The sequence below is a fragment of the Tachysurus fulvidraco genome, chromosome 7 (assembly GCF_022655615.1).
Source record: "Tachysurus fulvidraco isolate hzauxx_2018 chromosome 7, HZAU_PFXX_2.0, whole genome shotgun sequence".
NCBI lineage: Eukaryota > Metazoa > Chordata > Actinopteri > Siluriformes > Bagridae > Tachysurus > Tachysurus fulvidraco.
This window is the reverse complement of record NC_062524.1, coordinates 24,296,152-24,312,671: the sequence shown is the minus strand read 5'-3', so window position 1 is coordinate 24,312,671 and position 16,520 is coordinate 24,296,152. Positions and strand designations below refer to the sequence as shown.

The 16,520-nt window shown below is 41.5% G+C and overlaps 1 protein-coding gene across 1 annotated transcript; it reads left to right on the top strand.

Moving 5' to 3' along the window:
• The first annotated feature begins 401 nt into the window (after window positions 1–401).
• Window positions 402–16,329, top strand: rela (v-rel avian reticuloendotheliosis viral oncogene homolog A). The gene is made up of 11 exons (XM_027134826.2): window positions 402–575; window positions 2,501–2,536; window positions 3,170–3,306; window positions 5,285–5,430; window positions 5,964–6,055; window positions 8,467–8,601; window positions 8,866–8,970; window positions 10,363–10,578; window positions 12,958–13,035; window positions 13,125–13,208; window positions 13,753–16,329. The coding sequence occupies exons 1-11, from the start codon at window positions 569–571 to the stop codon at window positions 14,508–14,510; spliced, it is 1,794 nt and encodes a 597-aa protein (XP_026990627.2). The 5' UTR covers window positions 402–568; the 3' UTR covers window positions 14,511–16,329.
• Window positions 16,330–16,520: the final 191 nt, after the last annotated feature.

Genomic DNA, 16,520 nt, shown 5'->3' with positions numbered 1-16,520 from the left:
GGGTATAGATTATAGGGTGTATAAATTATAGGGTATAGATTATAGGGTTATATACAAGATTATAGGGTATAGATTATACAGTATAGATTATAGGGTTATATACAAGATTATAGGGTATAGATTATGGTTATATAACAATAGGTTAAAAAATACTGTCTGTAGATTTGTTGTTTTGTTTGTTTGATAATTTTCATGTTATTACTATTTAATACTATACAATAAAACAATAATGAATCATTGCACCTTTAAATGATGCTTGTACTTGTATTATAAGCCTGATAATAACAGTCGTTACCTACGTCTAGGTGTTAATCAATACTCGTGGTTACTTTCTCAATCATCTGCTTTTGTTTCTAAACGGGATGCGAAACGCAACCTTCTGTTTTTTTTTTTCAGCCCTCACGTCACTTCCGCTTTGCAAGAGAGGGCGGCCCTGAAACTTACTTTCGTCTCGGTGAAGCGAGGAAGAACAAACCTGCCAAAAATACTTTACAAAAGTGGTGCAAACCTACTGAACACTGCGCGTCTGTGGATTTTACACGTTTTTTGAGCGTGAGTCGGAGGCGAAATGGCTGGTAAGTTTCGCTGGGAGTGTTTTGTGTGTGCTGTGTTTGTTGTGTGTGTGTGTGTGTGTGTGTGTGTGTGTGTGTGTGTTTTGTTGTGTTTGTTGTGGTGTGTGTGTGTGTATTTGTGTGTGTGTGTTGTGTGCGTGTGTGTTGTTTTTTTTGTGTTTGTGTGTGTGTGTGTTGTGTTTGTGTGTGTGAGTTGTTTTTGTGTGTGTGTGTGTGTGTGTGTGTGTGTGTGTGTGTGTGTGTGTGTGTGTGTGTGTGTGTGTGTTCAATGAAGTTGATGTTTTTGTCCACCGGTAGGGGGAAGCCCCAAATGTCAAAGCTTGCCGTTCAAATAAACAGAGGCTGTGTCTCAAATGTGTCTCCACGCACTACATAGGTGCGCTTGTCGTATCAGCGTTTCACGACTTACCTAGTGTACTTTACGTCTTCTCGGGAGTCATTTGGGACTTGTTTCTGGTGCTGCCATGTTTTGTCGGAAGTACAGCTCCAAACTTAGCAACATTTACGTATAGTGAAGCTAATACCAGTAATAACTTGTTTTTCCATAAAATACAGCGGTTATTGTGCACGTTTGTGTTCATTATTAGTTAGTAAACATTCATAAGGGTTTGTGTTGATAACTTTACCCAGGGTCTGAATCACGTTATCAGTGTAAAATGGGCGTTATTTCGCCGTTAGGATTCAATGCTATGACACGTTTGTCTGTGTCTGATATTGTACACGGGACATGTTGATAAAAAGACGTGATAATATATTACACACATTATTTTTGATATCCATAAAGGAAAAGTCTCCTGTCGGTGTCTGTAAACAGCCCGTGGTACCGGAGACAAAATGGTGATGGTGGGTTGGTTCTTTTGTCCCTGCGTGGTCCAATCCTATGGTCACAAGTGTCTCCTACATTGTGTTATTTATTACATGCTCATGACGTTGTTGTATCATGGTGCAATAAACGGTCATGGAACACTAAAGAAAGGTTTAATGTGGTTTAATGTCAGAGCACTGACCCCCTACAACATCGTCCAATCACAGAGCACTAAATACTTATTGATATGATGTCATCCAATCACAGAGCACTAAATACTTATGTCGTCCAATCATAGAGCACTAAATACTTATTGATATGATGTCATCCAATCACAGAGCACTAAATACTTATGTCGTCCAATCACAGAGCACTAAATACTTATTGCTATGATGTCATCCAATCACAGAGCATTAAATACTTATTGATATGATGTCATCCAATCACAGAGCACTAAATAATTATGTCGTCAAATCATAGAGCACTAAATTCTTATTGATATGATGTCATCCAATCATAGAGCACTAAATACTTATGTCATCTAATCAAAGAGCACTAAGTACTTATTGATAAGATGTCATCCAATCACAGAGCACTAAATACTTATTGATAAGATGTCATCCAATCACAGAGCACTAAATACTTATGTCGTCCAATCACAGAACACTAAATACTTATTGATATGATGTCATCCAATCACAGAGCACTAAATACTTATGTCGTCCAATCACAGAGCGCTAAATACTTATTGCTATGATGTCATCCAATCACAGAGCACTAAATACTTATGTCGTCCAATCACAGAGCACTAAATACTTATGTCGTCCGATCACAGAGCACTAAGTACTTATGTCGTCCAATCACAGAGCACTAAATACTTATTGATATGATATAATTCAGTCACAGAGTACTAAATATTTACGATGGGATCCGATCACAGAGCACGTAACATCCACATCATCCGATGAGCACTAAATATCTACATCCTCTAATCACACAGCACTCACACACACAGGTTACATTACTGTGTAATAGATCATTCATAATAGATAATTGTGTTTCTGCAATCTCTAAAATGTTTGGCTTCACCCTTTAATTTTCTCTTTTCACTTTGATTTTCCAGAAATGTTCAGCTGGGTACAGCCCAATGTGCCGCAAGGTAAGGGCTAGGTTTGTGTGCGCGCGCGTGTGTGCACGTGTGTGTGTGTGTGTGTGTGTGTGGAAGGCTTTATAAACACACTGATGTGTTCGGCAATGTCTGTCATAAATATTTACCCCGATGGACTTTTCCACTGTTTGTAAATGTCTAACCTGCGAATATTCTGGATTGTCTTCTAGTTAAATTACATATTTAAATATAGCCGATAGGTTGCAAAAGTTTTTGCACCCCCTGGGGTAATCCCAGGTTACTAAGACCACCTTGGTTTGCAACTATGTCTAGGGTTATATACAAGATTATAGGATATATATTATATAGGGTTATATACAAGTTTACACACCCCTGGGGTAATCTCAGGTTAGTAAGACCACCTTGGTGCTTTTTTTTTTTTTTGTTATACCCTCACAAGTAGCCGCTATCACATGTCGGTTCCTCTCACATGTTAGTGTTCTTGATTTGCATGAGCCGATACGATAAGATACCTTATATATCTTGTAGCACAGTTTACTTTATCAACGCAATGTCGAATCACAATTTTGGACAATATCATTTGTGTTGCATTTTCTGAAACATAAGATTCAGGAATATCTCTGAACGTGTTGTATTTAAACAGCTATCTCTAATTCCCAACAGGCACACCATATATCGAGATCATCGAGCAGCCCAAGGCAAGAGGGATGCGCTTTCGTTACAAATGCGAGGGAAGGTCGGCCGGCAGCATTCCCGGAGAAAAGAGCAACGATTCCACCAAAACACACCCAGCCATCAAGGTGCGCGCTTTCCGTAGGCCTTCTCACAAACCATGCCAGACACGCCCTTCCCGTAACTCTCACATTGTTGTGGTGTCACTGATCCCATTCAGGTCTCACCACTTTACACTCACCTATACATACCTCTTTAACCTAGCACAGCTCTTGCTATGGTAACACCTCCTCTGTGTAATTCTGCGGCATTAGTTTTTTTTCATCATCGTATTTCTCACCGTCAGCAACTCAGAGTCAAACGTTGAATCACAATCATCACGCTCACAAACGTTGTAGATATTATCAGTTATATTTCAGCAGATTGTTTTTCTCTCTCAAAGTTATTAAGACTAAAAAAAAAAAACACTTGTCACATAAAGGACAAAGTTCTCCGGCTGAATCAGAAAACTTTGCTACAGCTTTACTTCTGGTCGACGGACAAATTCCCATCAAACTCCATCAACGATACCGCACCTGTTAGACCAAGCTCATTAATATTCACAACCGTCTGACCAATCAGAATCTAGAATTCAGTTACAAAACTTAATACGCATTTACTTTGGGATAGAATCTGAACTTGATTCAGAAAAGATGTTTGCTGACTGTGTACACGTCCGCAAGTCCAGCGTGAATCCCAGTCACCCCGGTGACGTGTCCCGGATATAAAAAGTAACAGACGAGATAGAGGTGAATTATTTACTTATTCTACAGTCAACTTCCCAGAGTGTAAATCGCATTGTTGCTATGGTTACTTCCATGCAGCGTACTCCATACATCAGTCAATGATTGGTCAGACGGTGTAGATGAACGCGAACGGCCGGGTAATATCAAAGCGCTAGCTCTAATATCTTATCGTTTCTATTGTAACAGCTCATACACAGGCACTTGTACAGTTGATGTCCAAAACGATATAATACCCAACACGACACACGTGACTTGTAAGACCTCCTGTCCACTGGGGTGTTTTTGGCCATCTTGGCATTTTTGTTTTCATCCAGTGCCTGGTAGCTCCGCCCCTTTCCCCCTAGCAACAAGAAGTAGCAACATGAAGTGTCCAACATTTCGCACTGTTTATTTCTTTATTTTTCTCCCACTTGAACAAGTGCATCGTCCAGGTACACGCACTTCTTCGCACACTCATACTCGTACTCACACCGTTACCACCCCTTATCGCTATATATCATCAGGAGCGTCCATTTCTATCCGTTACCTTACTTTAACTTAATTTCAGTAGCGGCTACAAACGTTAGCCATAAATAATTCCAAGTGAGTCATTTTGATGTCTGGGGTATAAAGGTTCCTTGTTTCCTGTTTCTCTAAAAGTGTCTTCATAAAAGGAATCATTTTCAGTAATATGTTAACACCGTGCTAGAAAGGTTCAGGCAAGCTTTCTTTGGAACCCATACAGAAGCTGACACGTGTTTGACTTTGCCTCCGATAACCAGACCTTCCGTCGACCTCGTCTCTGAATGACTCATTCTTCCCTCGGTTCTTTGAAGAAAGCATAACAGTCGGTTCCCGCACAAGAACAGTCCGTTAAGTTTCTACGTACGTTATATATATCGACGGAGCTCCCACACGTACCTCAAGATCGGCACGACTGTTCCGTCAGTTTGTATTTCTTACCTCACGTCTCATCTCGAGAGACACCGCGTTCAGGCGCGGGAGATACGAAGACGTGTTATCGTCATGATAGAAAAAAAAAATGCAATCAATCAGTGTTTATCATCACAGGGCTATGGAGTTCTCCGTTCTGATTTTTCGGATGATTAATTTTCCTCTCGTAATGACTCATTCACATTCACTTCGACCCGCGGCGCCGGCTAGTAATAAACCTAAACAAAAAATAAACAATGTTGCTATATTTTAGTTTAGATTAAGTATAGAAATGGGGAAAAAAAGCAGCTAAAAAAGGAAAACGGCTGTTCGGTTGTTTCAACGTAACTAAAACTTTGATTTTTTATTATTTTTTTTATTCACAACTGAGGTGTGTTTATCGTGACAGGTGCATAACTACAGCGGGCCAATCAGAGTGAGGATCTCCTTGGTTACCAAGAACCAGCCATACAAGCCACACCCACATGAGCTGGTGGGAAAAGACTGCAAACATGGCTACTACGAAGCGGACCTGCCCGAGAGACGTGTTCACAGGTGTGTGTTGTGTGTGTGTGTGTGTTTTTTTTTTGTCTAACACAATGTTATCACTTCTCACTCAGTTTACTCTCGGATTTCGAGACGTTGCAGCCCCATGAAATAGATAGTCTGTATTTATTTTGGACAAGGAAGTAGGACACGTTCCTAGTTGGGAATAAAGGTCTTTGGGTTAATCGGTCTGAAGCGAATAGCATGTGCGCTCACGGCTCACAATCCTGACAGTCGGCTCGGTTGTTCCAGGTTGTTGAAAATGGAGAAATTTCTTTTGCCGTAGCAATTTAAACCCCCCTCAAAACACGGCGTTTTATTCACAGGATAAATACCACTGTGTCTTCTGCTACTACTACAGTACATACTGTGTGCATGAAATGTTTTTATTAGAGGGTTTTAATCTATACAGTGTGAGTCACTTTGTGAATGCTCACTTCCTGCTCTTCCTTTTTGCTTCCGTCATCAGTCTGCCCGTCTATACAGCAGTCACTTTCTCACGTTCTCATGTCACTCTCACTTTTTATTTCTCTCACTCTCAGTTTCCAGAATCTCGGTATTCAGTGTGTGAAGAAGAAGGATGTGCCTGAAGCCATTTCCTGTCGCCTGCATACACAGAACAACCCTTTTAACAGTGAGACACCAGTGCCTTTTCTAGGGGAGGGGAGGAGAGACGGATGCGAGAGAGAGAGATGAGCTAAAGAGAGAGGAGAGGAGAGCAAGAGATTGCGAGAGGAAAAGCGACAGATAGGGAGAGAGATCTGGCGAGGCGAGAGGGCGAGAGAGGGAGAGAGAGAGAGGAGAGAGCGAGAAGAGCGAGAGAGAATAGCGAACGAGAGGGAGAGAGAGGGGAGAGAGAGAGGGGCGCGTGAGCGCGCGAGAAAAGAGCGGGATCGAGAGCGAGCGAGAGAGAGGGACGAGAGAGAGAGAACGAGATTGAGAGGAGGGGGAGGGGATAGAGATAGAACGAGAGAGAGAGAGAGAGATGTAGAAGAGATAGGAAGAGAAAGAGAAAGAGAGGGAGAGAGAAGGGAGAGAGAGAGGGGGATAGGGAGGAGAGTAGAGAGAGGAGAGGAGCAGCGAGAGCAAGAAAGAGAAAGCCGGGGAGAGAAGGAGCGCGATAAGGGCGGAGGAGAGAGCGAAGAAGAGGTCAGAGAGGGAGAGAGAGAGACGGGAGAAGATAGAGAGAGAGAGTGAGAGGGGAGAGGGAGGCGATAGAGCGAGAGAGAGAGAGAAAGCGATGGAGAGAGATCGAGAGAGGAGAGAGAGGAGAGGGGCGAGGGAGATCTTTCTCATCTCTCCTCTCTCTCTCTCTCTCACACTTACTCACTCTCTTTCTCTCTCTCTCACTCACTCTCTCTCTCTTTCTCTCTCTCACTCACTCACTCACTCACTCTCTTTCTCCCCCCCCCCCCCCCATACTCACACACACACACACACACACGCAGGAGTAAGCTTCCACGTGTGAGTCATACAACCCGCATCCTTTCCCCACACCGCATATCGATCAGCACAGCAACCGATCACACAAACAAAACGTGTTCCATATTCATGGAGAAACATTAGGAGAGTAAGTGCACAATTTTCTTTGAAACAGTAAGAAATCGAAAACATTCTAATCCGTATATTCTACACATCATAGAAATTTACTGCAAAAAAAAAAAATCGTATTCTAGAAAATCTAGGGCGGAAAAATCCAGAGCGTTTGTATCGGAACGCGAACCTCGGACGATGGGTTTCGAGTCATTTATATAAAAACTCCGACGTCACGATTACACCCCCGTTTAAACATTTACAGAACTCGTTGTCGACCAATCAATTACAAAAACCAAAGTCTAGACCAATCAATTACAACAAAAGTAATGGCACCCCGTAAAGGAAGAAGCGTCACCGGTGTCTCAATTAGGCGACGCTCTGCGGTGCTTGAGCTTCTCTGTGAAGCTTCGTCTTCAGAAACGTCTTCAGATATTTACGTTTTTACAGACGATCTTACCGTTCAAGAGTTTTCACACACACACACACACACACACACACACACACACACACACACACACACACACACACACACACACACACACATACACACACACACACTCTTTCGTATTGTATAGTTTTCCCCATGGATCTCAATATCATATAGCGGCTGCTGGAAAGGGTAAAAATATGCTGAAGGTGCAGGATCAGGAGGAAGAACAGCAGGTAGTTTAACTGCGCAGGACAATTGAGGGAGTCATGCATAAGGCTTACAAGAGCCGGTGATTATCCAAAAGACACCACACAGCTATTTTATCTGGCAGATTCTGAGAGGTACATGTAATCTCGAGCGATAAGCGTGAACACGCAGAAGAGAGAGTGCAAAGAAAATCAGCCTGACAAAAATATCAATATCTACACACAATCAGCTGTATTCCACGTGTCATTTAAGACGATCACGATCCAGTGTCTGACTCTTCAGTCAATATAAAGGAACCATATTCATGCAGACGGGAAGCTTTGAATGAGCGTCAAAGAAAGAGGAATTCACAAAGTACGATACAGACGATATCCTGGTTAATTATCTGTTATTTTATAATCCGGGTTAATTATCAATAATCCTAATTCATGATCCAGTATAACCTACGACATAAACGTAGTCTGAGTCACACACCGAGTCTTATACTTTCCCTTTCTTTGCCGTGGTTGCTATTTGTGAAAAATTGTTAGGATTTAATTCAGAATACTTTTTAAGATAGTATTATCCAGCCCACGGACTTCCTTTTTTATTATCTATGTCCTGTATGAATATTTTTTAAAGATGACAGATTAGTTAACGGGTTAATTGTACGTGTTCGGACGGACATAGCCGGTGAGGCACAGAAGGAACTCGAACTTATTTTGTTCATTTACTGCTCAGTTGGTCTAATCCAGGAAGTCTGTTCAAAGATTAGATCGTATCTTAAGGCTCCCTTCCCTTCGTGACCTCATTTCTAGGGTGAAACTTAAAATTCTGTCTGTCTCGAAGCTCTCGCTTTGTCTCACTCATCGTCCCATCTTCTCGTGTCGCAGTTCCCGAAGCCAAAGTGTGGGAGGAAGAGTTCGACCTGAACGCCGTCCGCCTCTGTTTCCAGGCAACCATCACTCTGGCAACCGGCGAGCTGTATCCTCTGGCGCCCGTCATCTCTCAGCCCATCTACGACAACAGTGAGTGTGCAGAAATCAAACCCACACACTGCAGTGAGGAGATTAGTGCGTGTTTTATATTCTGCAGAAAAGAGTTTTATCAGCAACACATTTACATACTAAAATCACACACACATGCACACGGCTCATGCACGTTTCCTTTAGACCTTATCTGAAATGCGAAATGTATCAGAAATGTGCTTAACTGCTCTCTCTACCGCTCCCCCTGTCCTCCAACTCCTCCTCCTCTCTCTTTCTCTTTTGCATCCATCCTCTTCCCTGCAGGAGCTCCGAACACAGCCGAGCTAAAGATCTGTCGCGTGAACAGGAACTCGGGCAGCTGCCGGGGCGGAGACGAAATCTTCCTACTGTGTGACAAAGTGCAAAAAGGTGTGAGAATCAGGTGCTGCACTTCCAGCACTTCATACTCGTTCATTCAGTGGTTTCAGGTTTTTTTTTTTAGTCCAGCCAGGAATCAGACAGAAATAAGACTTGAGTCATGACTTCGAGTTGCAGCCACGTATATATGACTCTAGAATGGACTTTCAGCTTCTAAGACTTTTTACTAAATAGTGCAAGAGTTGATATTTATAATTCTATAAATATAATTTTTTTTTTTTTTTAAATATCATTACTCACTTTTACTACTGAAATCCAGTTATTTAAGGCAGCCAGAATCCAAACGGGACTTGGGTTTGGCCGGAACGTCCAGATGACTAGATTACTTCAGAAAACTATATGTGAAATATGAACTATTATTACAGTAAATAGATTAAGCCAGAAATTATTATATATTATAGTAAACCCACACAGAGACACACCCAAGATCATGCTAACATAAGAGCTATTATTATTATAGCGAACAGGCTAAACCCATATCCTAATATTATAGAAACCGGATGAATCTGTGAATCAGCATTATAGTAAACAGGAGAATAATAAGGAGAAGAAAGCAAACATGAGGCTTATTATATTATTTGTGTTACATACTCAGATACTAGTATTATCGTAATTAGGGAAATCGAGCTAAACAGGTTAACCCAAGTTGGCTAATTTTTATAGTAAACAGCCTGCAACTTTTCAAAAGCTGCAAAAAAAAAGAAAAAAAAAAAGAACTGACGGGCGTGTGTGAGAGAGTGCGCGGGCGTGTGTGAGAGTGCGCGGGCGTGTGTGAGAGTGCGCGGGGGCGTGTGTGAGAGTGCGCGGGGGCGTGTGTGAGAGTGCGCGGGCGTGTGTGAGAGAGTGCGCGGGCGTGTGTGAGAGAGTGCGCGTGTGCGTGTGTGAGAGAGTGCGCGTGTGCGTGTGTGAGAGAGTGCGCGTGTGCGTGTGTGAGAGAGTGCGCGGGGGCGTGTGTGAGAGTGCGCGGGGGCGTGTGTGAGAGTGCGCGGGGGCGTGTGTGAGAGAGTGCGCGGGCGTGTGTGAGAGAGTGCGCGGGCGTGTGTGAGAGAGTGCGCGGGCGTGTAAGTGAATGAATGCGTGAGACAGTGAGCTCGAGATTGCGTGTGTCTGTGTGAGAGTGCTTGAGAGCATGCATGTGTATGAGAGAGCGTGTGCAAGAGAGTGTTTGTGTGTGACAGTCCATGTGAGAGATGGCACGTGAGCGAGAGTGTGTGTGTGTGTGTGTGTGTGTAAGAGAGAGGGTGTGTGAAAGTGTAAGTGATTAGGTGACACAGACCCACAGACCAACCTACCAACTAACATTGTAATTAACATGATAACACAGACAATATTTCTGTTATTAATATGTTTTTAATCATAAACCTGCACGATTTTTCCCCTCAGAGGACATCGAGGTGCGCTTCTTCCGAGACTCGTGGGAAAGTAAAGGCTCGTTCTCTCAGGCCGACGTCCACAGGCAGGTCGCCATCGTGTTCCGCACACCGCCCTACTGCGATACAAACCTGAGTGAGCCCGTGAGAGTGAAGATGCAGCTCCGCAGGCCATCAGACCGCGAGGTCAGCGAGCCCATGGACTTCCAGTACCTCCCTGCCGACCCAGGTGACCTATGATGTCATTTCCATATTTTCTTCCTTAACAGTCGGATAATTGTTTACACCACCCGAACAAAAGTCTAGCCAGGTTTCGTTACATCGGAGTATGTTTACTAAACTTAATAAACTAGCTAGAAAATAGTGAGATGGAAGTGTGTTATAAATAACTAGCTGTTAGCGGGCCAATGTTACACCGAGGGGTTCACGATGAAGCGGTAAAATACTGCCTAAATAGCTAGTTGGCTTTATAGTGAAATACTAGCGATAGAAAACATATTAAATAAAATCTTTAACTTAAACAAGAGCTTTCTAAAAGAGTCACTCCAGACAAATAGTTGAGTGGCTAGCTAGATCTATAAAGGAAGAATTAAATAATGTATTATATACAGCAAGCTGGCTAATTTAAAATGTCTTAAATAGAGCTAGTCGGCTAGTGTTTACCTCAGAGGATTATGTTTTTCTTCTGTATTCTATAATAAAAGCATTTATTTAAAAAATAAGATTAAAAACTTTAGCCATCCGGCTAACGTTTTGCTAACGATAGCAAAAGCAAGCTATTTAGCTCCTGTCACTGTAAAAAAAAAAAAAAAAAAAAAAAGTATTAGGTTGAGATTTTTATATTTTTAATGAGATGTTAGAAAGTTTTTAAATATAGCTAGCTGACTAGCATTAGCTCAAAGCTGTAGCTGAACAAAGAGAAATTGTTGGCTAGGCAGCTATAAGTATAATAATAGTAAGATAAAAAAAAAAGGCTAAAGTGTGGTAAAGCTAGCTGGTTAAAGTGGCTAGAAGAATCATTCATTATACCAATTATTCTACATGCACTCATGAGGTTTGTGTGTCTGTGTGTTTTCTGTATAGTATTTTAAGCTACACCCTAAATTCCTGTGGCTAACAATGTGTTTCAAATATGCAAACTCGGTGTAGCGCTAAGGCTCACAGCGTGACTGTTTTAAGCTCAGTATCTCCAGTTAGTAAAACTAATCTGGGGCCAGCTGTAAGGTTGTGAGTTGAGACCGTGTTTCCTGTTACGACGACTGCTGTGTCACCTCCTGAGTCATGAAACAGTCGAGTTACTCGCTGATGGACGAATCCAGTTTGGACCGGCTTCATTAGTGTTGGTGAAATAAGTGACAGGAAGGCTCAGAAGGGACATTGTTTGTGCAAGCGGTCTCCGATCCTGAGCGCAGGCTGTGATCGCTGACGTCGCACAGCATCGGTGCTGCAACTGAGACGTAATGTCACAGGAATGTTGCACAATTCCACTGAACTCGAATCAGCTTTTTTCTGGGATCGTGTGAAGTCAATGCTTTGTTTGTGCTGAGATTTTCCATGCAGGGAAAAGCACTGGAGCGACTCAGTGGCATCAATGATTCACTCCAACTGAATGGTAGACTTGTTTGCACTGTGTTTTTTTTTTTTTTTTGTTCCCGTAAAGCGGAAGTTCCCTTTAAGTTTTTGTAACTTTTGTACCTAATAATTATAGCTACCTGTAGAGCACCAAAATCAAGTGATTTCATTACCAGAAGGGGTGTGGCTTCAAATATATATATATATATATATATATATATATATATATATATATATATATATATATATATATATATATATATATATATATATATGTGTGTGTGTGTGTGTGTGTGTGTGTGTGTGTTTAACACACCTTAATGTTTCAGATCATCAAACAAATTTAAATATTAGTCAAAGATAACACAAGTAAACACAACATGCAGTTTGGAAATGGAGGTTTTTATTATTAAGGGAAAACAAAATCCAAACCTACATGGCCCTGTGTGAAAAAGTGACCTCAAGCTGACGCGAACTTGGGTTCTGCAGCAGGACAATGAACTAAAACACACCAGCAAGTCCAGCTCTGAATGGCTGAAGAAAAACAGAATGAAGACTTTGAAGACAATGTGGCTGCATTACAACAATTCTGCAAAGACGAGTGGGCCAAAATTCCTCCACAGCGATGTAAGCGACTCATTGCAAGTTATCGCAAACGATAAAATCGTTTGCTGTTCTTGCTGATAAGGGAGGACCAATCAGTTACTAGGTTTAGGGGACAAACACTTTTTCACACAAGGCCATGTAGGTTTGGATTCCCTTGATAATAAAAACCTTCATTTACAAACTGCATGTTGTGTTTACTTGTGTTGTCTTTGACTGACTAATATTTAAATTTGTTTGATGACCCGAAACATTAAAGTGTGACACGTGCAAGAAAAAAAAAATATCTGAAAGGGGGCCAACACTTTTTCACACCACTGTATGTTTGTGTGTGTACAGTTTCATTCTGAGTAAGTCTTTAAAAAAACACACAATTGAGTAAAATTGTATATACGGACTGGTTAATTTGTTTGTTTGTTTATCTGTTGAGCAGATGAGTACAGACTGATGGAGAAGAGGAAGCGGACTGAGGGAATGCTCCAAAACCTCAAACTGGGCAACGTAGTGTCAGGTACATACACGTGGTTTACTGTCATAAAGAGCAGCACAGCAACATCTCTGCACTGTTTTTATACTATTATTTCTAATGTGTGTATTTAGATACCGTCTCTCAGAGGACTTTCAATACTGCCAGAAGAACACTTACAGCTTCAAAGCCCTCGGGCGCTGTCAGCGCTCCACCAGGTACACACACCTTTCTCTCTCCTAACGCTGTCCGTAAAGTCGAACCGAGTGTGAGGTGTGAGATGTCCTTTGTTCGGTTCGAATCATTGTGAGGCTTTAAAACATAATAAGTAATGTATTACTTTATGAAGTTTGTTTTTACTGAGCTGAATGTAATGACCGGTTATACTGCTTAATTATTAAAAGTATTCATTTAATCTTCCTGGTTTTAATGCCATGTGTTTGTTCAAACGGCGGTTGAAGACCTACTTTTTCAGGAAACACTTGAGCACTTCTTTCCCTATCTTCTGGATTTAGTTAAAAAAAAAACAATAAAACAAAACAAAAAAAAAACTTGGAAACTTTTTTATTGTAACTTTGAACAATGTTTTAAACTCATGGTATCTTAAGTATGTAAGCTAGCGAACCAGCATTAATGTATCCAATGAGAGAGATTTAAGCACTTATGTACGTCGCTCTGGATAAGGGCGTCTGCCAAATGCTGTAAATTTAAATGTTTGTGGTTCATTTTCTCTCAACTCTCATGTCGTGTGTCTCCCTCTAGTGGTGAATCCTGTGACATGCATCAACGTTACGAAGCCTGCGCCAATGTTCAACACTCCTCCACCAGGCCTTCTGTTCACTCAGCCCAAAACCGAGCTGATGCCATCGAACGGAGACCAATGGAAGTTTTTCAGCAATATCCCCGTGCAGCCTTCTGCTGCTCCAGATCCATCCACAGAACTCCGCACCGTCAATCTCTCCGACCTGCACGACTTCCCCTATAGTAATTTCACTTCCTCCGCTCCGGATCAGTCCGACACAAGCAGGAGAGGGGAAGGAACCGGGGCTAACGGGGCCAGGACTACGGCGGCCCAAGAGGTCCAAACCACGTTCACGTCTTTTGACAACGATATTCTGAATTTCCCTAGCTTTTCTGAAGCTCAGAATTCAGACGTGGAGAACATAAACACTGCAGAGTTTCAGGCGCTGTTTAACCAAAGCGGACTTCCCGGAGAGGGCCCTTCGAATGCTTCTGCGTGTCAAGCTAACGTGGCAGGAAACACAACCGCCGATAGCGCATCGTGTTCTGGCGGTGCAGAGCAGGCTTCGAGAAACTTAGACAACGAACACTGGATGAGTTTCCCATCAAGCATCATCAACTATCTGCAGAATGAGCCGATGGTACAATCCGCTACACCCGTGGCACCCATTCAGCAAATCCTTGACGATACAGACATAATGACCTCCCTGGACGAAGATCGGCTCCTGTCCATCATTAACAACACCAACCAAAACTTCCTGTCCGGGCATCCCACTTAGATCTCACATTAGAGTTGGACTTGCACCATCCTCATATCGAGACTGGAAGGGCAGCAACTCAAGAAGAAACAAAGAAAGAAAGGGACGGAGGACAAAACGGAGGGCAGATTTTCACAGTGCTCACTGAGGGCCTTAGGACATCAGCATACAAATTCATGATCTAATATGTCATATTTCTTCTTTCAATCTAAGACGGTTTTCACAAATAACTAACAGCATTTTATTTTATTTACCCCGCCGTTTGCAAAGGACACTTCCTTCCTGTCCCACAGTCACTGATACCTCTCTCTTACAAAAGCTTGGATTTTGTAAAGAGCCTCGGCTCAGAGAAAGAGAGAGAGAGAAAAAGACACAGGGTGTCAAGAATCCGCCACACCCACTTTCAAAACAAACCATGATTACAATTGTACTATTGAAGGTCCACGGAGTCCAAGTATTTCAGTTACACGATAGAAAATATCGAAGAAATTCCGACACCATCACGACGGAGAAGAATCCCTCAAAGTGACTCTGACCTTATTTCCTTTACGTATATTATGCAAAGCCACGTGACCGATCACGTGATCAGTCTTTAAGAGACAATAATATGGTGAATGTATATCATTTGGCCGGGATTTTGGGGTTCGGTTCTCATTTTAATGCACAATTCAGATTTGTTCACCTGCTCAGTTGGACGCTTATCTTTTTAATTATGATCATTTTTTATTAAAAAACAAACAAACAATTGGTTATATTAATTTTTAATTAATTTTTGTTTACATGGAAGACTAATCTGTTAACTATAATAAAATATCACCATGTTTATGAGAGAGAGAATTTCAGCAGTACAAATTATGGCAGTTATAATGCTTGTACAGCACAAGGCAAAATTATTGGCACCCCAGGCTTCCATAATAGTCATCTAATGTAACCTTTATACGAGAGATCGTGATTTGTGATCTGACACGTATTTTATTCTGCTTTCTCCTGCATTTAGACTAAACGGTGTACATTTGTAAAGACTAAGAAGTTACCTAGTTTAGTTTGTTATTATGTAACTGTTTTTTTTTTAACATATTCTCGACTAGCAGTTTTGTGTTTTTTTAATTTATTTATTTTTTCAGCACACCCTTTAATGAGAGTTAAAAGCCCTAATGATGTGTAAGCGGATTCACCTCGTACGATATTAACCAACGGAGTCAGTTAGGTATCGTGATAGAAGACTAGGCTGGGTGCCAATATTTTTGGCCCAAACATTAAGTGCATAGTGGAATGTGTGTAAATATGGTGTGAACGAATAGGGTGTAAGAGAGAGCGATATAGCAAAAGTATTTTACAAAATGTATCACAGATTGGGTTGCGTGCAAAAGTTTTGACACCCTGTACTCAACGACACGGGGGTGAGAACGAAGCAGAAGTTTCGGTAACCACACTGAGGTTGTATTTAGCACAGTGCATTTTTTTTAAATGTACAAGACGTGTTAATCTGTCTGGAACAAAGGTTTTGTACATACAAAACGGCGCAGATTTCCCGAAGCGAAAATGCCACAGAAATGCAGAAACTGGTATAAATCTTGGCTAAATCTCATCACAACACTTTTCAGCCACTGAATACTCTCTTTCATTGTTGTATTGGTCTCGAGTTGAGGAGAACGTGAGTGGATCGTTTTCATTCAGACCGTCATGTTTTATCACTTATACTCTAATTTTTTTTTATACAAACTAGCTGATCTGTAGGCATGATATTACGTGTAAAAAAAAAAAATGATGTTTGTAGATTTGATACTCTTGTCTTAATCAAATAGAAATAAATATATCGTTTATTCAATATAATAAACCAGGTTTGGTGTTATTTATAAAGTCTTTCGCTCTTAAGGGTGGAGTTCAGATTAAGTTATTCAAAGAAACAATTTTGGATTGATTTCAGTCCTTTAGGTCTTGTTTGTTGGGGGGTGTAAAAAAAAAATGCGGAGTTCCTTAATGAAAACACACGGGAGGGCCAATATTTATGGAATAGCGACAGCATTTCTG

What these genes read in the sequence shown, in the direction of transcription:
- rela (XM_027134826.2), top strand. An exon ending in AAACACACCCAGCCATCAAG is followed by an intron (nt 3,307 to 5,284) that starts GTGCGCGCTTTC and finishes TTATCGTGACAG; the next exon opens with GTGCATAACTACAGCGGGCC. An exon ending in CGCTGTCAGCGCTCCACCAG is followed by an intron (nt 13,209 to 13,752) that starts GTACACACACCT and finishes GTCTCCCTCTAG; the next exon opens with TGGTGAATCCTGTGACATGC.